This window comes from Ictalurus furcatus, chromosome 1, assembly GCF_023375685.1.
Source record: "Ictalurus furcatus strain D&B chromosome 1, Billie_1.0, whole genome shotgun sequence".
In the NCBI taxonomy this organism is placed as follows: domain Eukaryota; kingdom Metazoa; phylum Chordata; class Actinopteri; order Siluriformes; family Ictaluridae; genus Ictalurus; species Ictalurus furcatus.
In genome coordinates, this window is record NC_071255.1 from 25,860,621 (window position 1) to 25,881,001 (window position 20,381).

Sequence of the window (20,381 nt, forward strand, 5' to 3'; positions counted from 1 at the left end):
AGTGAGCATATCCAGACATATGTCTCACTCTCTGTTGCATAACAAAAGTGCATTCAATTAATTAATACAGTAAGATCATACAAAACATTGAATTTATTTGATACCTGATTAAAGTTATGAAACTTCTTTCACTTAAAACTTACACTGACTCATACAATGCTTAGACATATGGTCTATATTCACTGAATTACATGTATTTATCAATAAAGCATTGATGAAACCACAGTCATTCAGGCTTGCAGTATTTACTCTGGAGAAATACTCGTGGAACACACAGTCCTTCCTTTTTGTTCACAGTTTCTCTCAGAACATATTCGTTTACAAGAGTCTGAAACCCCACCTGCTGAAACAGATTGGCCAGATACTCTGAAAGAGAAACAAAGAGTTCATGAGATCATGCTCACTACAGAATAAAAAGGATGATAAAAATACTAACAGTGACTAACCTCTGGAGAAGAAAAAGGAACGAGTGCCATCCTGTCTCACATAGAAATTCTCCCCAAGCTTGCTTCCTGACTTAAACCTCAGCATGGCGTGATCATAGAGGCCATAGTCTCTGAACAAGACAATTCCTCCTGGTTTTAATACCTGCCAAACCCAAACAGAAATGTTTTTCATGTTTCCATTCAGCCTAAAAATGCATGTTTAATAAAAAAATAATCATTTGCATACTTAATCAACATTAAGTATAGTTTAAAAGATTGTATTAATCTTTAATTAATAGTAACACATTATGTTTGTAGGTCAAAGTTCACAGTAATTTTACCGCTGGAAATCACATTGCAATAAGTAATCATACCCTGACTTTTTTGCACTGTAACTGTATAATAATCTTACATGAATTTTAGGTTCGGTAAATGTAGCTCAGAAAAACTACTTTTAATGCAGCATCTAATTATAAGTCACTTTACCTGATAAATGTTTTCCACGGCTTGTTGCATTCTGTCAGGATGAATAGCTGACAGGACAAATATCAGCGTGGCAACATCTAGACTGTTTTCTGAAATGGTGGCCCGGAGGTCATCTTTAGTCAGGTCACACTGAAATGCCAGACATCGCTCTGGATGGTACAGAGAGTTTTCCTAGAAAGCAAATACAAGATTTGTATGATTGTGTACAGCATAAACCTAAACTTACTAAAGATTAGTTAACATGCAGGAGGACACAAGGCTAGACAATATTTAAAAAAAAAAAAAAAAATATATATATATATATATATATATATATATATATATATATATATATATATATATATATATAATTAGATTTTATTATTAGGTTGTTTTTTTTTTTTTAAATGCAACACTAGTTGCAATTGCTGGTGGTTTCTCAGTCCTATATATTGTAATATGTATCACGTATCATAGAAATGTCTTCAATTATCATGAAATAATATTTTTTATCCCTAAGAGGACACATTTTTATTGAATATGTACTTCAGCACTTTGAGGTGTCACCACAATAAAGACCTTCTGTTTTAATCCTCCAACATTAATTAGTTTCTGCCTGTGAGTCAGGTTAACATATTTAACTTTATACATGCAGAAATTTTTACTGGTTTTTACAGCTTCTTTAGAAAAAAAAAATGTTCTGTCTCCCACTTCTCTGGGAACTGCATTTGCTCTCAATCAAGAGTTTGGGGTTGAAAAAAATAGCTTAAGAACTGGTATATCAATGCTAACTTGGGCTTTGTAGTCAGCCACCATATTACACAGATACGACTCTAATGTGAAAATAGTAATATTATAATATTTTTTATTTAATTACAAGTGGGCTGAATTAAATTAAAACGAATGAGGCAAAGAGTGCACACAAAAAATAAACAACATTATCTTATAAGGCAGAAAGTACATTTGAAAGTTTTAAACTTTAACAGCCAAATTCAAATGAACAACTTTGGGAAGTTAAGCCAAGCTCAAATTAAACCGACACACATTTTCAGAGTGCTGAAAATGTATGTTGGTTTAACTCACATTTTCAGAGTGCTATATGAGGGTCCATTAAGGATTAAACATCAACAAATAGAAATGTGCTGAGGTAAGGATATTAACCATATTCCAGTCTGACAACCCATAACAGCATGCGTCATTCCACTTTATTACACATAACTTTATTTATGGACTTTAATGTTGTGAATTCTTTATATTTCCAGTGTTAATACTGATGTCTGGTGAAAATTTCATGTGAATAACCTCATTGGAAATATATTTACTGAAAAAAAATGCTGACATGTCCAATACTTATTTTCCCCACTGTATATAACTGTTGGGACACTTATATAACTGTTGGCACTTACTTTCACAAACTGTACAGCTCGAGGTGAAAAATCACATGCATAGATAAAGATGTTGAGGTCTTCTTCTAACAAAGGGAAGATGCAATTACCAACTCCACATCCAGCCTCCAGCATCACCAGCTTCTGGGCCTCAAACTGAAAAGTCAAACAAACCAGTTAATCATGAATCGTTCATTTTCACACATAAAACATTGGGGCATCAACAACTCACCTGTCTGTAAGCTTTAAGTTCTTCAAATTCTCTTGTTGTCCAGTGCCTGTCTTTAAAAAAGTTTGTGGTATTCCTTTTGTAAAATAAGTCCCAGTTTTTTTTAGCATCAATCTCCAACCTCTGCTGCTTAAATTCTGACACCAAAACCTGGTCATTCTTCAGTTTTTCCATCTCTTCTTCTGACAAAATCCTTTCACATGAATCTGTGGACTGATGGGGAAACTGACTGGCCGATGACCCAACTCCTACATCTTTTTCTTGGGCCATAATAATCTACAGGAAATGTCCTCAGATTTGTACAGGCTTTAATGTAGCAAAGTGATGATCCCAACTTCATTACATTACAGTATGTAGAACTATCTCTGAAGACTAAAGTTTATAAAGTCAATCCGTAAAAATGGGCATTTGTATGCATCAGTGCATTATATCACTTAAAAAAAAACAACAACTATCAAGTAGATATGTCCCTCATTTAAGAATAAAATAAGTTCTTTAAAAATGGTGCATACAAAATCATATGCTCAGCTCTCGAGGGCGTCGCTTCCGGTTTACTTTTCTTCTTGTACAGAAAATGGTTGTCAGGACTAGAATAATTGTGTATGGTGACATCTAGTGGACATTAATGTAAGGTCATTTAAATCAAAACAAACATTTTAAGCGTTGTTTGACACCCCTGCTGAAAAAAAGAAAAAAGAAACAAAAAACAAAAACCGTCATAGAACCCCATGGATATAATGGGAATTGTATTGGTTTTAATGGAAATTGTAATAGTCCCTGTGGGTCTCTACTGGTAATTTGTTGCCTTCTATTGGTGGCGTGTTATGTCTAGTAGAGACCATTAAGCTTGATAATGGTAATGGTTTTAATGGTTAGCTGATGGTTTGTAATAGTATTTTTAGTAGAAACTTTTAGAATTTCTGTGATGGTTTCTGTTGGTCTTTTCAGCAGGGATGACATTTGTTTTAAAACTGATGCAAATGAAGTTGATTAAATAGAAAGCAAAGAGTGATCAGCAGTTTTTTGGGTTGATAATTCAAAGATTTTATTTATTATAATAATAAAAAAATAGTTCATATGAATCATTTATTACCTTATTTTACATTATTATTACATTATTTTCTGACATTCATTCATTCATCCTCAGTAACTGCTTATCCAGGGAACTCTGGGCATTCATACACTCATGCACACATGGGGCAATTTATTGCAGTCAATCCTCCTACCTCTCTTTTCATGATGAGTCACACACAGATACACTGAATTATCTCTAAGATGACTATGGGTGAAGAATATAGACTGCAGCTCTCCATTATGATCTGATATGATCTGTAACAACAGTCTGATATGAGTTTTCACCACTTTATATTGATTTGATGTAATCTTTGATATACTGGGACACCATATAAAAGAGGAATTTCATGCTCCATCAAGTCAGTCTACGCAATATCCACCTCCACACCTCAGCAAACATGAAGGACATCTCTGACAATTTTCTTCTGTTCCACAGACAACTACAGAAAAAAAAAAACTATCTATTCACCTTTGAAATGATGCTCTGGTTGCAGAACAGATTTTCTCTTTAACCTGTGGAAATTTATATCAACAAACTGTACAACAGTCCATCCCTTCATGACAAGAGTTGGGCCCTTTTGTGTTAAATGTCTATGGAAACCTAAACCATATTCATTATCTGTAAACATGACAACAGTAATATAAGCCAGCAAACATTTTGATTTATTTATATAAAATGATCTGATAAAGAAATATAGTAATTAAAAATATTGTGACAATTCTTTATTGTCCTCCAGGACAAATACAGAAAGGATTCATTAACACTGATATCCTTAACTTTGGCAGATTTTCTTACAGTCACCAAATAGTGCACTTATCTTAATGATTGGTCTAGGCTATTAACTGCTTTTACATCTCCACTCTACATCCCGTAGTTTCTTTTTGCACTCTTGATATAAATCAACCCTAATGACCAATCCTGACAATTTCCCACTCCCTGTTTAGTTCCTGACGAAGTATGCTCACTGCTCCATTTAGCTCCATAGAGTTGTTATTGTACCTAGTAAAAATTTACATTTGCATTTCACAAAACATTGTCATTCTTAAAAGTGGGTCACAGTCGCAAAAGGTGAAGAACCCTCTGCACTACCCCATGCTCCTGATATAAACATTTCCAGTAGAGCAGGAGCAACAGACAGAACAGATAATGACATGGTTGGCAAGTTTGCAGTTTTTATGCCAATTCGGCTAATTTAAAAGATCTTTGTTTTATAGCAAATAACTGGAATTAACTCTGATAAATTTCTACAAATAAAAGTAAAGTGTAATTGCAGACAGTGTGTCTATGAAGTATAGCAAAGATTATAAGAGGGAACTGGGAATTATGGAGTGGATTTTGTGTGTACTTCAGAAATGTGTGTGCACCATGGTGACCTTGTTTACCATGCGAAGGCTGGGGAAAAAGAAAAATATCTTTTTGGGCTAGGTTCAGGTTTTTGGTATGTTTTTTCAGAAGTCGTTGGCCTGGACATTTTGCTGAAACCTGGCAACTCTGGCTAATAATTAGCTCTTCTGTGTGCACCTCACTGGCAACAAGAAACACACCTGCTCTATTGAACACAGTTGAACAAAGGTCTTTTTAAAACCACTTAAAATGAGCTGCTAGACTATATGCTTGTTGACTGTATGTTGTTGACTCTCAACTGCCTATTGCATTAGCATATGTCAAACCTCTTTACTTCATTTTGCCTGAGTTTATGCCATTTTTAATGTGTCCCCCACCAAAATCTTTCATAAGCTGCTGCTGATAATCAATTACACTCATCACTCACTGGACTGCTGGAGCTATAACCTGTAGCAATGATACCTCTTTACATGTTTGAATTCACTCTACCACTACGCTCTCAAATTCTCTACTGTCATGAATCAGTGATGTATTTCTGTGTAGAAATGAGACTGGAGACTCCAGGAGATACTGTATGATTTTTATCAAAACCGTACCATGTCCACACTGAGCCCCAAACCAAGCTTTTACTACTATATTTATTTCTGTATTCTGTATTCACACACACACACACACACACACACACACACACACACACACACACACACAAACATAGAGACACAGACACAGAGAGAGAGAGAGAGAGAGAGAGGGAGAAGGACAGAGTAATTTGAGTACCCAGTCCACTTAGCTGCATGTTCTTGGGAAGTGGGAGGAAACTGGGGAACATGCAGGAAACCCACACAAATGCAGGGAGAACATGTGAAACTCATTTCTCTCAGTTTCATTCTTCGTTTTAGAGAAGTCTTAATTTTCACTTAAATGTTTAAGGAAGAGGTAGGTCTTCAAACTTTGTTTGACTACAGTCAGTAACTCAGCTGTTTTCATTGTCAGCAGAAGTTCATGCTAGCGTGGTGTCAGTATAGAGAAGAGTGTTGATGCTTCTCTTCCTTGCGTCCTGAGGGATCTTCGGGTAGGTGGGGACTGGTCCAATTTTAGCTTCATAAGCAAGTATCTATGTTTTAAATCTGAGGGCAGGAACCAGTGGCAGGAACACAGCTATGGAGTGATGTACAGTAAGATGTTACGAAACGGGGGCAGAGGCAGAAGCAAGCACAGATCAAGGTCTTTATTTACAAACAGAAATCAAGCCACAAAAAAGCGGTCTATACTGGACAAGATATTCGAGGTTAAACATGAAACTAAAGTCGAGGCATGGAACGAGAGCAGAACACGAAAACAAAATCGCTTAGCATTCGTAACACATTCACCATTGCATTCACTTGTTCTATCAATACTGCGTGACATACAAAGCAACTTGAGGGTTTTAAATACCAAACATAATCAAGCTAGAACAAAGACAGCTGGGATCAATAACGACACACCCTCGAACATCAACCAATGCTTAAACAGGAAGAGAACAAAAACCAAAACGAAGGCACGTGTCTGTAGGCCACAGGTCAATCTCGTGCACGTGCGCTCTTTGCAGACTTGCGTGCATGTCGACGCCACAGCGCCATCTGCCGGCAAGAGTGTGATAGAACCCCCTCCAAAGGCGCTCCTCCTGGAGTGCCAATGAGCACCCCCCTCCAACGGCGGTCCTGGGCCCCTGTGTGATCTGTCTCTTGATGCATCAGAAAACAGGGCAGCCTCTGCCAGGCAGCAGACAGGCGGAGCACCACCCCCAGCGGGACTGAAGCTCGGTGCGCCCTCCTCAGCGGGACTGGAACGCTGGGCGACGTCCTCAGAGGGACTGGAACTCTGGATGGCATACTCAGCGGGACTGGAGCTCGGAGGGACGACCTCAGTGGGGCTGGAGCTCGGAGGGACGTCCTCAGCGGGACAGCGGGACAGTGGAACAGCCTTCTCGGCAGGGCAGGACAGCGGGACAGCCTCCTCGGCAGGGCAGGACAGCGGGAAAGCCTCCTCGGCAGGGCAGGACAGCCTCCTCGGCAGGACAGGACAGCAGGAAAGCCTCCTCGGCAGGGCAGGACAGCCTCCTCGGCAGGACAGGACAGCGGGACAGCTTCCTTGGCAGGGCAGGACAGTGGGACAGCTTCCTCAGTGGGACAGGACAGCGGGACAGGACAATGGGGCAGCTTTCTCGGTGGCAGTGACCTCCCTGCGGGTCTCCAACTGGAGCTCTGAGGTTGCCCTGTTGACCTCAGGCAGAGGCTCCGAGGTCGCCACGTTAACCTCGGGCTGGGACTCCAGGGTTGCGACGTCCAGCTGCTTGCGTTGCGCAGTGTAGTCCCCCGGCAGTGGGAAGCCCCAGTAAATCATGTAGCTCGGCTGCCCGCGTAGCGCAGCATAGTCCTCCGGCAGTGGGGGCGGGGGAAACTGCGTGGCGGGCGAGGTGGCGCATGGCCCGGCTTACGGCTGAGACACTATTTGATCCAGAAGGCGGCCGGTCTGAGCTATGCGTTCAGATAGCAAGTTACTCGATTCCCAGAACGATCGACTCCACTACTCAAACTCAGTAATAAAGGTGGTGCTCATGCAGGTCTGCTGCTTCCGCGTGGTAGGTGCAGTATTCTGTTATGAAATGGGAGCAGAGGCAGAAGCAAGCGCAGATCAACGTCTTTATTTACAAACAGAAATCAAGACACAAAAAACACGGTCTATACTGGACAAGATATTCGAGGTTAAACATGAAACTAAAGTCGAGGCATGGAACGAGAGCAGGACACGAAAACAAGACCGCTTAGCATGCGTAACGCATTCACCATTACATTCACTTGTTCTATCAATACTGCATGAAGTACAAAGCAACACGAGGGTTTTAAGTACCAAACATAATCAAGCTAGAACACAGACAGTTGGGATCAATAACGACACACCCTCGAACATCAACCAATGCTTAAACAGGAAGAGAACAAAAACCAAAACAAAGGCACGTGTCCGTAGGCCACAGTTCAATCTCATGCACATGCGCTCTCTGCAGCCTTCCATGCATGTCGATGCCACAGTGCCATCTGCCGGCAAGAGTGTGACAGAACCACCCTCCAACCACCCTCACCCCCCTCCAACGGCGGACCTGGGCCCCTGTGTGATCGGTCTCTTGATGCATCGGAAAACAGGGCGGCCTCCACCGGGCAGCAGACAGGCGGAGCACCACCCCCAGCGGGATTGAAGCTTGGGGCGCCCTCCTCAGTGAGACTGGAACGCTGGGCGACGTCCTCAGCGCTTTCTGCAGCCTTCCGTGCATGTTGACGCCGCAGCGCCATCTGCCGGTGAGAGCATGACATAGGAGAACAGGGAGAGTTTGAAAACAAGGTGTATAGCTGTGTTCTGGATTGACTTAAGGGGTATGGTTGTGCTCAGGGGAAGACCTGCCAGGAGTGAGTTGGAGTAATTGAATCTTGAGATGACAAGAGACTGAACAAACAGCTGAGTGGCCAACATCAAGGAGGAAAAATATATGATTAAGTATGTATGTATCCTCAGGAATATATAACAGGATAGTCATGCAGGTACACCAACTTGGTGACAATCTTATGTTGATGCTTCAAGGCTGGCAACTTCTTACCCTGCTCACCCTGCTATATGCAGCATTAATCGCAAAGGTAGTTAAAGTGATCATTTGTAATCTGGTGATGTTTGCACAAACTCCCACTTTCATTTGTTGAACAGCTCTTGTAGAAAATGGCCAGTTTTTGACACTGTCACCACTGATTGCTTGTCTCTGGTCTGTGTGAAATGAAGCATGTGTGATAACTCCACTCTCAGGATAATATGGTGTGACACCTGGTGTTTACCCTGTAGTAGAATATCTCTGGGAAATAAAATAACAGCCATAGCGATTCTTAAACATCATATCTGCTTATTCGGTTCTAATCCTATTAAATTGTACTGTCCTGTAAGAAAAGAGCCATGATTTTTTCCCCCTAATTTCTCCAGATTCTGCTAACTGTGAAAATGCATCTTCTGAGATTAAGGAGTTATATTATACATGTAATCTACATCATAAACATGTTTGATCTTTATGCTCACATAATGCAATTTTAAAACTTATATGATGATGCTATTATATATTTGCTTTGGATTTATCCTTTACTGGTAAGGTGGGATTCTGATCTTTGTGTATCTACTTGATTTTGTTGGATCTAATCGAATACATTTAGTATTACTGATTCTATAGTGTTGTTTGGAAGTGTCTGTTAGCCTATGCTAATCAGTTTTCTCAGGTGTCTAAACAAGAGTAGTTTCAGTCTCCCTTAAGGTGTGAATTGTGGGCAGGGTTTATTAAGATATATTGAAGGTGTGCAGATGTTAGAAGCAAAACTCTGTAGCAGTTAGAAGAAAAAATAGGAAGGGTTAAGTTTGTTAAATAGTGTTTGTTACCTCTTCTTGTTAAGTTAGATAGTGTTTGTTACCTCTCAGCCCTACTTAAACTCACTGACCTTAGTCCTGATTAGACTGCTGATATGTGCTTCAAACCTATTTCTGTCATCACATCTTACAGACCCAGAAACTTTCCTCTGTAAACCAGAAGCTGAACTCCCAGTAACCTCATCTACCCTCCACTGTTCTCTCAGTCCCAAACAGTGGTGGTAGGTGGACTCTGGAACTGCCAATGCACCATACAGAAAGCCAACTTCATGTCAGCTTTAGCGTCCCATTACTCTCTCCACTTTCTGGCACAAACTAAGACATGGATCATGCCACAGAACTTGGCTACACTGGCTGCTCTGTCCTCTGCCTATGCTTTCTCTCACACTCAATGAGATACTGGAAAGGGTGGTGATACAGGGTTGCTTTTGTCTCAGAGATTCTCAGAAATGGTTCTTTACACCTCTTTCCCTGTCTCATCTCAACATCTCATGCGTGAAATTCCATGCAGGTACAGTTACCTCTCCAACCAACCTTTTAATTATTGTCATCTATCACCCTCCTGGTCCCCTGGGAGACTTTTTTTTGGTGAAATGGCCATGCTTCTCAGACTTTTCCCTACTTTCAGCACCCCTATCATTCTTCTCGGAGACTTCATCCTCCTCTCCATTAAGCTCCAGTCCAGTCAACATCTCCCCTCCCCACCCACAAGGGAGGAAATGTTTTGGACCTGGTCTTCAGTCACCCCTCTCCAGCTACATACATCAATACTACCTCACTCCACATATCCGGTCATCATTTGGTAGCCTTCACCATTGCCCTCCCTGTATTACCTAACATCAGCTATCAATACCTCTCTCCCACTCACAGAAACTTCCACTCTATCTCCCCTTCCTCTGTAGCTTCCTGCACCCTATCGACCCTTCCAGACCTTGACTCCTTTTCCTCTCTACTGCCAGAGTTAGTCACAGACACTTTCCTCTATTCACTTTCCTTATCCTTTGACCTCCTCTGCCATCTATCTTCTAAATCCAGAAAGTTTTCTTGCCCTGTTCCTTGGCTATCGGATTAATTAAGAGCAGTAAAAAGAAAGTGGAGATCATCACTTGATATGGATCTCGTCTCATACTGCGCTCGCCTATCTAAATTCTCATCTGATGTCACTTCTTAATTTCTTAACCCACCAGCTCCTCCTTCACTTACCTCCCTGACTGCTGATGACTTTGCCCCCTTTTTGATGGGAAGATTGAAACAATCTGCCATACCTTCATTCCTACTCTGACTACATTACACTTTCAAGATTCACTTTCTCTTTCTCTGACACATTTTTCTCCTCTATCAAAAGAAGAGATCCTGCAAGTCCTGCAATCCCACCACCTGCCTGTTGGATCCCATCCCTTCCACAATGCTCCAGACCATCTCACAAGAATTCCCTTACATTGCTACTCAATAACAAATGGTCATGTACCAACAAGAGTTTTCCCATCCTGAAGAAACCCACTCCAGATCTTTCATACATAAACAAGTACCGACTGGTATCTCTTCTCTCCTTTGACCCTAAAATCCTCAAATGCACTCTCTACAATCAACTGTCATTCTATGTCACCCAGAACACCCTACAAGATCCTAACCAGGCTGGCTTCAAAGCAACACATTCCACAGAATCTGCCCTTGTGGCCATTACTGAGCTCCATGCCATTAGATAAACCAAATAGTCATTAGTACTCATCCTCCTGGACCTTTCAGCAGCATTTGACACAGTCAACCACAAGACTCTCTTGTTCATGCCCATGAGTCTTGGAAATTCGTGGCACAGTATGGCAATGGTCTGCTTCCCACCTTGAGAGACGGTCACTTAAGTTGACATGGTGAGGATCCACATCTGCTCCATGCAGACTTCACTGGTGTCCCACAAGGCTCAGTGCTGGGTCCTAGTCTGTTCACCTGTTATACCTTGTGTGGTAACCATGGACAGTCCACCATCCTTCTCCCTTGACATTGCTACAGTACACTGACATGCTCATGCTGATTTCTCCATTACAACATCAGAAGGATTTGTCCATCTATATTCACAGAGGCCACTCAGGTGCTTGTTCAGTTCCTTGCCATTTTGAGACTGGACTACTGCAGCTTGTTCCTGACAGGTCTGCCTCTGCATGCCATTCGTCCTCTGCAACTGATCCAGAATGCAGCTCCATGACTAGTTTCCAACTTTCCCAAATTTTTCCACACCACCCATTGCTACGCTCCTTCCACTATTTTCCTGTAGTTGCCCCCATCAGATTTAAAACGTTAATGCTTGCCTAAAGCCAAAAATGGACCAGCACTCACCTACCTTAAAGCACTTATCACACCTTGCACTTCACCATACTCCCTCTGATCCTCTAGCACTGCTCAGTTGGACTCACCATCTCTCAAGGTAGAAGGAAGGCATGCATCAAGGCTCTTCTCTGTTCTGGTGCCTAGGTTTTGAAATGTCCTGAGTCGCTGACTGTCTTCACATGATGACTGAAGACCTACCTCTTCATGAAATACTTAAAATATCACTCTTGTATGTTTTTTCATTACTATGTTACCTCCCCAACAGGGTTTGTAGTCTGATTTTACTCTTAGTCTCTGATAGTGAACCAGTATGAGGATGTACTTATTGATAGAGACTTCCAAGCACTTATGGTATGTAAGTTGCACTGGATATAACTGTAAATGTAATTAATATTTGCATCTGTTTTAACAAATTGGGGTGAAGCCAGTTGGCTGAATGAACAATAGGCAACAGAGAGCTCTATGTAGAACTAATGACTGTACAGTAAGTACTTTATATAATATATTTACAAAGCTAAGGACCCTTAACTATTAATAAAACCTCAGAGGAACCATAAGTGTGTACCAAAAATAAAAAAAGAAATTATAATGAAAGTGATAGTATTACCTTTTACACAAGTCTATCTTTCTTACGTTATGTGCTTTAAAAAGGGAATACGCAAGGAGGAATGGAAAATGAGTGGTTTTGCTATACCTCAAAAAGACGGGACCACACTGCCTACCCAGCCACCCAGTTGGATTTAAAATTCACTAAGCATAAAGATTTATATGTAGTGGAACAGGAAATTATATTTAATCCTTCTGGCTGTGACTGGACTATGCAGCAGTGGAAAAAATCCACCCATGGAGACATAGCTAAATCCTCTTTGCCACTCCTTCTCTCTTTTACAAGACATAGACATGGTGTGCAGAAAATTTATATGGCTAGCATGAAGCGTCATCATTTAAAAGTATCCAAAAATAAATTATGCAGCTTTTCAGATAATCTTAAAAACCTTTGTTATAAGATCAAAATAATAAAATGCTATTTATTTTTTGGAGTCATTATTTCAATTTACTGTTCGTTTACTGTTGTTAAAAATTGACACATAAATTTAGAATATGAACGATAACTCAGCCTGTGGTTTGTATTGTGCAAACATGCAGAAGTTAACAATTTTTTTTTTTTTGTATAAAATAGTTCTGTGTTATGACCTCTAGAGGGCAGTCCAGGCCTGTTATTATATCAAAATACACACACTTTAATCTTTTAGGTCTGATTTTAGTGTCTTCATGTATGAATTTGTCAGCAATTTAATCACAGACAACTCAAAATATGAAAGATAAAAAATGAATTCACATGTTTCTATGATTTATCAAGGTTAAATTAAGACATCATCAAAGACCAAGTAACTCTACAAACTCCTACACCATCCATCCATCCATCCATCTTCTATACCACTTAATCCTTTTCAGGGTCACGGGGAAACCTGGAGCCCATTCCAGGGAGCATCGGGCATGAGGCGGGGCACACCCCGGACAGGGCGCCAATCCATCGCAGGGCAACAAACTCCTACACACTGTTTATAAAACTGTAAAAGTATGAAATGTTTTTCAGTTTTGGAACTTCATGATACAGATTAAATTAAGCTCTCCTGCATGGGACCTCTATTTCTGACATATGTAGTGATTTGTTAATAAACAGACATCACTATTTTTTCAACCCAATAAACAATATGTGTTTGCTTGCTGTGTGATTAGACATATTTAGCATATAGTGATCCATGAGCATTCAGTTCCAATGATAAAAACACTGCAAATTTGGTGTTGGTTTTGGAAACAAATGGCAGAATATAGTATGAACATTGTAATTTTATAGCGAGAAGCCATGCCAAGGGGAACAATATGTACTCTCCATGTGTGTCTGCAGTGTGCACTGGTGTTATTCCTTTTATTCCTTGAATTTCAGCATGTTTTCTCTTATTGCATTTTGTTCCCTGCATTAGCCTAATATCTGTATAGTTCACGTCAGCACTGTATTTAAATGATTGTGAATGCTGTACTGCATTGATAAGTGAGTAATATTTGACAATGTAAAGTTCTACTTTACAGGTTTCACTTCACAGATTTCATTTGACAGATGCTTGCAGACAATATTGTCTTTTCTTCTGTGCTCATGTATTAAATAAGGTAATTCAAATGATTGACTATAATATTATTTGTTTACCAATTATTGTACATTCAAGTAAGTAATTTGAGTGCCCCTCTTCTCTTCTCCTAATTGTTAGAGTGTGTCTGGAGGTTTACAAATTACACAGGACATATTACATTCTAATTTTATATGGTCTATCTACATCATAAATAAGTTTTATCTTTCCAGTATCAGACTAGCATTCATGGGCTAATGCCATGTTGAAATGTTAATCTCCAGTGATGATGCTATTCTACCTTTATATGCACACCTGTGGAAACAAATTGGGGTGAAGCCCGCTGGCTAAAGCAGTGACTGGCAGCATCTGCATCAATTGTACCTGCATTCAAAAGAGCAGAGGATAATTGCACCTTAATTACAGGCATGTGTGAGCAATTATGAATTTCAAATTAAGGCAAATTCTAATCTGAATAATTTTGTGGAGATGTTTTTTGGATCACCAGGTCACATTTTTCAAGTGATGTCAAGTGGTGAGTAAAGTGATGCATATGATTATTTATTTATTTTTTAAAAAAAGCATCACTGCATTATGGTTTAAATAAACTGTTCTGCAACCACCTATCCAATATATAATAAATCACATAATATAAATAATATACAGTATAATAATGCTGACTAATATTTAACTTATTTGTGTGATGTATTTCAATAATACTACATAATAAATAAATTGTGTGCAGCATTTTTTCCCAGCAAACATTCCTTTAATATACCACCTCACACAAGTAAAATGACAATAAATCATTGAAAGTGTGGATTTTAAAAACTCTAGACTTATACATAAAAACTCTTTATATAGCTGATGCACAATCTGCCCTTTTCTCCTAAAGGAGTACAGCATTAATACTACATGCTACTCTCTTGCTTTCTCTCTCGCTCTCTCTCTCAAACACACACACACGCACGCACGCACGCACACACACACACACACACACACACACACACACACACACACACAAACAATGTAGGTGCTAAATTGTTTGCAATAATGGCACCACCAGTTGAGCTAATACTGATTTTGTGATTTGATTGTCCTATTTTTCAGATTTTAACAATGACACTTAGGTTCGTCATTTTTGTTCCCGTAGCAACACACACCTTTGATAACCTTTTATCAAAAGGCAATCATGTTTGTCAGGAAAGAAAAGAAGCAATTTTCTCAGTACAGATATGGTAGACAGATATCAGTGGACAGCAGTGACTGAAGCAGAAAATATTTGCAGTAATAAGCCATGTTCCACTGTGAAACCCTTACACCTCACTTGATTCTCCCTTTCACACTTACCCTTTATTGCACTTACTTCCATGTGGTCTCTCACCAGTGACAGTAAATTCAGGCAACAAATGTAATTATTAGTCACTTCTTTATTACACAGGTAAAGAGAACTTTTCCTCCATTAGACAATTCATGTAAATGCTCCTGATTCTTTTAGGTAGTAATGATCATTAAACAATCTTGTTCTGGTGATGTGTTCTGACATTGGTTTACACTGGAGGACACTGAGGTGTGTGCAGTGAGATGAGCACTTGTATGGCATGCTTACTCTGGTGTTAAACTAGATTAATGTTTGCCGCTGCTCGTAACAAATGTGAAGCTCATAGCATACCAAGCATCACTGCGATTAGTGTGCAGTCCACGTGGCTCAGTGCTCTCAAACACACTGCCTCTCCCTCACTTTCTGCCATCCCTCCTCCCTCACTGTCTATTTCCTGCTCCTTCTATCCTCTGTCGCTGCCTGTTTCTCCTCTGGCTGGTGTGTTTCTAAGAGATAAGACCCTTGCTCATTTCACACAAGCAGAATAGGAAAGGGAGGGTAGTGGTAGTTGTTGGGTGTTGGGTATGGAGGTAGGGGGTGAACAGAACTCTGACAGCAGAGAAACGGTCTTGCCTATTTCTCTCATCGTCTCCTTTGCTCTCTGCTTCTGGCTAAAGAGGACACTTTATCCTTGTTTCATTTCCTCTAGTCCAAATATCTGGATTAAGATAAAAACTATGTAAAGAGTATAGAACTAACCAATGATTCTTATCTCATGCTACATGCATGCTGATTTAAATAGCAATATTTTAATCACCTACTGTACCTGAAGTAAATAAATTACATTTGGCAAATTCTTGATGTTTTATACTGTAAACATCTGCTGCAAAACTTATGAGACTTATGAGACTTATGAGACTATTGTCAGCCCAAATGTAAATTTGCGGTTACTATTTCATGTGGGTTGGATGCACGTTGTTTATTTGCCTTTGCGCACACAAGGTTAGACCAACTTTCCAGAATATTTGTTGGGCTTGTCTTTTAATACTTATTTCGTAAAAGATAATTTCTACATCATCAAAGACCAAGTAACTCTACAAACTCCTACACACTGTATATAAAACTGTAAAAGTATGAAATGTTTTTCAGTGTTGGAACTGCATGATACAGATTAAATAAAGCTCTCCTGCATGAGACCTCTATTTTTGACATATGTAATGATTTGTTAATAAACAGACATCACTATTTTTTTCAACCCAATAAACAACATGTGTTTGCTTGCTGTGTGATTAGACATAATTAGCATATAGTGATCCATGAGCATTCAGTTCCAATGATAAAAACACTGCAAATTTGGTGTTTGTTTTGGAAACAAATGGCAGAATATAGTATGAACATTGTAATTTTATAGCGAGAAGCCATGCCAAGGGGAACAATATGTACTAGCCTAATATCTGTATAGTTCATGTCAGCACTGTATTTAAATGACTGTGAATGCTGTGCTGTTGTATCAAAGTCTTTGTGTTTATTACCACTAAACTATCTACATAACATTTAGTGACAGAGACAATTTTTATATAACTAAAACTCTATATAAAATCTGTAAGTGTAATTTATTCTTATGTAATTACACAAACATCTCTGTGCTTAAAAGAAATGAAGAGCTGGTTTGATTGGATATTGCAAAGCATGTCTAACCATACCTCTTGATTATATATTAATTCAAATCTAATGCCCCCTTTTAAAAAAAAAAATCACTCTATACCACGTTATCAAATGTACTAATGTTCACAAATATCAAAAATATGTAATGCTCCTGGCTTTCCTGATCATTAAAATAGAGGCCTTTATGATAAGTCTGTTTCAACACCTCACTGAGAAAATCACTCGGCTGCCTTAAAGCTTTATTTGAAGTGGTTTCCTTGAAGTAATTATGGAGTAGAAACTGCCCCATAAACTACTGACTTGGTCAAATTCCTATAGCACATAGAAAGATTTAGTCATTAATTTTTTTCCCCTCTTTTGGATACTCCTGTTCAGGGTCACCACAGCAGAACACCCAGCGGCATATTTTGATTCTGGCTTTTACACCGGATGCTGTCTGCACCTAATTAATTGCCAGCTATCACTACAAGAGCAATAATCATGTGTAAACATGCACTGTTTACAAGGAACCTCATCGGTTTGTTGAGTAGAGGTGCAGTTTGCGCAGGATTATATCTCCACCCTGTTTAACTGGTCCCCAGGGTTACATTAGCAGGGCTCAGTTTGCTACTCCAGCAGCACATCATTGCACTGGGTGTGAAATTGCATTGCTGCCATTCTCCATTCTGGGATGATGAATGAATAAACAGTGACTCTAATCAGTGTAGCAAACATTCAATGTATGTTAAGAACCCAAATAAAAGTGAATAAAAACCAAAAAGTAACTGTTCTAATGTAGGGTTAATTCACATATTTAAATCCCCTAAATCTTTTATATCACTCAAAGATTGAGATGGGGCAGACAAAGATGAATGACAAACTAACCTCTTCAGCCATTACATGATGAATCCATTTAATCTCACTGGTTACAAGTGTGTATTTAAAACTCTGTGTTACTGATATGAATTTTGTCTTTTTAAATTTATTTTAAAGTAAGCAATACATTTCATTATAGGCATCAGATTTCTATAAAGAGGCAGTAAGTTAAACATTTTTTAATACAGACACTCCCATATCATTGCACATAATCTTGAAAGGGCCCATCGCTGATATTTTATATTTTATGTTATATATTTTATTATTTACTGATAATTATTGATAATACTAAATATTCATTAACAATTTTAAAAAGAAAAAAGAAGAAAAGAAAAAAAATAACGAAAAGATGCACAACATAAATATTCTGTGCTTGTATTATCTTTGCTGTGTGATTTTAAATATATTTAAATAACTGGATATTACAGATCAACTGATGACTTTGTAATTTCCCACCAAACAATTTTCCTACCTTTTCCTTTTAAGTTTGTGCCATCAGGCTGTCAAATGAGTAAAATGTATTGTATGTACCTACATAGCTGGGACAATTTGGGATCAAATGTGTTAAATGTACCACTGCACCACTCTTTAAACTCTAAAATGCACCATTAAATTGTAATGCTATTAGTAACTAGTGTTTACATAATTACCCTTTTTATGAATACTGTCCACAGTTAAGATAGGGGCTGTAATGCTGGGATAATGCCATGTACATGGAAATCGTAATCAAAGACAGACAGCACTATCAGGCAAATTAAATATAATGGTATATAAATATGAAAATAAATAGGAGAAAAAAATAATTACATTTACATTTATGGCATTTGGCAGACACTCTTATCCAGAGTGACTTACAACTATTTGATTAATACAACTGAGCAGTTGAGGGTTCCATGTTCATTTCCAAGCTTTTTTCTTCCTTCCATTTCTTAGCTGGTTCCTCTGAATCCACTTAGCTAATTCTTGAACTCCCAGTTCCTCTATTCATATCCCTCTATCTAACCTTATCTTATACTGTTTAATAGATTCACATCCTGCTATTAGTCATGTTGGGAGAGTTTGCATGGATGTTTGCATTTCATATAACATAAATGTTTTTCATGCTCACCTATCAAACGGAGAATCAGCCAGTGTTGCAGATGAACGTATCTCCTCCATTCTCTGAGGACATGTTAATAAAACAAGCTGCAGATAACGGTAATTACCACTCAGCAGCTCCTGCTCTCCACTGGGGGTGCACTGAGAAATTGGCTGTATGTAGTTAGTCCTTCATGTCGGTGGGATTAATTTTGCTTTTAATTAGTGTACACCCTCAGTGATACTGATTTCATTCTCTCCATCCAGCTCTGCCATGCACTGCCTACAGTACCTTTGTCAAAACCTCACCTTACTCGCCTGCTGTATCACTACTAGACTAGCATAAGTAATTACAAATTCCTGTGTGTCTGCATGGGTTTCTAATTTGAAATAAATGCATTGATCACGTTTTCACAATGCATTGATTTACTTTTAGGTTGGAGCTGCCTGTCTTGTACAATTAAGATAATAGGGGTTTGTGATGGGGCTGGTGTGGACGTTATTCAACCCCCCTTCTCCTCCTTTTACTGTTTTTTTTTTTTTTTTTCAAACACTCAAGGACTTTCAGAAGATTCAAGCTGCAGTGTTCTTATGTTGCACAATGAAGACTATTCAGCAATCACAAGCTTGAAGATAAGTGGGGTTCGAAACCCTGTGCGTGTGCATTTCTATTGATTTCACTTCAGAAGAAATTTGTGTAAAACATAGAAATCCGTATCCACTTAAACTGACAAATAACACTTGGCCTGAATAAAAATGAGACCAAAATATAAGCACTCCTCCAAAATGGTTTTTGACAGTCCTGTCACAGCAGGAAAATGCTGATACATTCAAATGTGTTTCATTCTGTAAATATGAATGATTACAGGGACCACATATAATACTGCTGTGGTCCTTTCACCCTCTCCACTATAAAACCCTAATGTTCTCTTTACTTAAACAATCAAGTTATCATGACTAGCCATTACTTAAAATGCTGTGTTTTGGACCCATAAATCAAGTTCATTTAACTTATCTACCTTCAAAATATAACTTAAGATTATGAACACTATGAACTTAAGTGTTATGATCTCAAAATCATGATTTTCAAGTCTGTCGCTGGTACCGGTGCAGTGAAATTCAAGAGTTCATCATGAGTAGGTCAGACGACTCCATGTGGGTTTACAAAGAAATGGCAATCATGCATTGGATGTTTTGTAAATAAAGCTACTTTTTGCTAAAAAAAAAAAAAAAAAAAAGTATTGAGTTCCCCTATGTATGGAGACTTTTGGAACACCCTGCATTTAAGTACATTTGAAATGAACACCATGTTAAGGGAACGTAATTATTTAAGCACACAGGTTCCCTGGTGGACTTGTGGCTAACATGTGGCGCTATCACTACCACAACCGGAGTTTGATTCCCGTTCAGTAAACTATAAAGTATGTTATATGAACACTAAGTTAAGTGAACTTAACAAATTAAGTACAGTCTACTGTACATGAGCATCAAGTTAAGTGAACTTAAATATACACATTTTAGGAGATCCCATTACTCAATTAAATTGAGGGAAAGTGTCTACTTAATTGATTGAGTACAGTTAACTAGTTAGGGTTTTCATTGTGGCTCTTCCTGATTCATCCTCTTGCTTGTTCTGCTTGGAACTTCTGCATTTGTTACCA

The 20,381-nt window shown here is 38.8% G+C and overlaps 1 protein-coding gene across 1 annotated transcript; it reads right to left on the reverse strand.

Moving 5' to 3' along the window:
- Positions 1–75: 75 nt before the first annotated feature.
- Positions 76–3,280, reverse strand: mettl6 (methyltransferase 6, methylcytidine). The gene is made up of 5 exons (XM_053636373.1): positions 2,508–3,280; positions 2,297–2,431; positions 912–1,082; positions 447–588; positions 76–366 (listed from the first exon to the last, which is right to left on the reverse strand). Exons 1-5 carry the CDS (start codon positions 2,772–2,774, stop codon positions 227–229), a joined length of 855 nt encoding a protein of 284 aa, XP_053492348.1. The 5' UTR covers positions 2,775–3,280; the 3' UTR covers positions 76–226.
- Between the last annotated feature and the right edge of the window lie 17,101 nt (positions 3,281–20,381).

What these genes read in the sequence shown, in the direction of transcription:
- mettl6 (XM_053636373.1), bottom strand. Translation starts at nt 2,774, where the DNA reads ATGGCCCAAGAAAAAGATGTAGGAGTTGGGTCATCGGCCAGTCAGTTT. An exon ending in CCGTGGAAAACATTTATCAG is followed by an intron (nt 589 to 911) that starts GTAAAGTGACTT and finishes TGGGTTTGGCAG; the next exon opens with GTATTAAAACCAGGAGGAAT. An exon ending in TTCCTTTTTCTTCTCCAGAG is followed by an intron (nt 367 to 446) that starts GTTAGTCACTGT and finishes TTTCTCTTTCAG; the next exon opens with AGTATCTGGCCAATCTGTTT.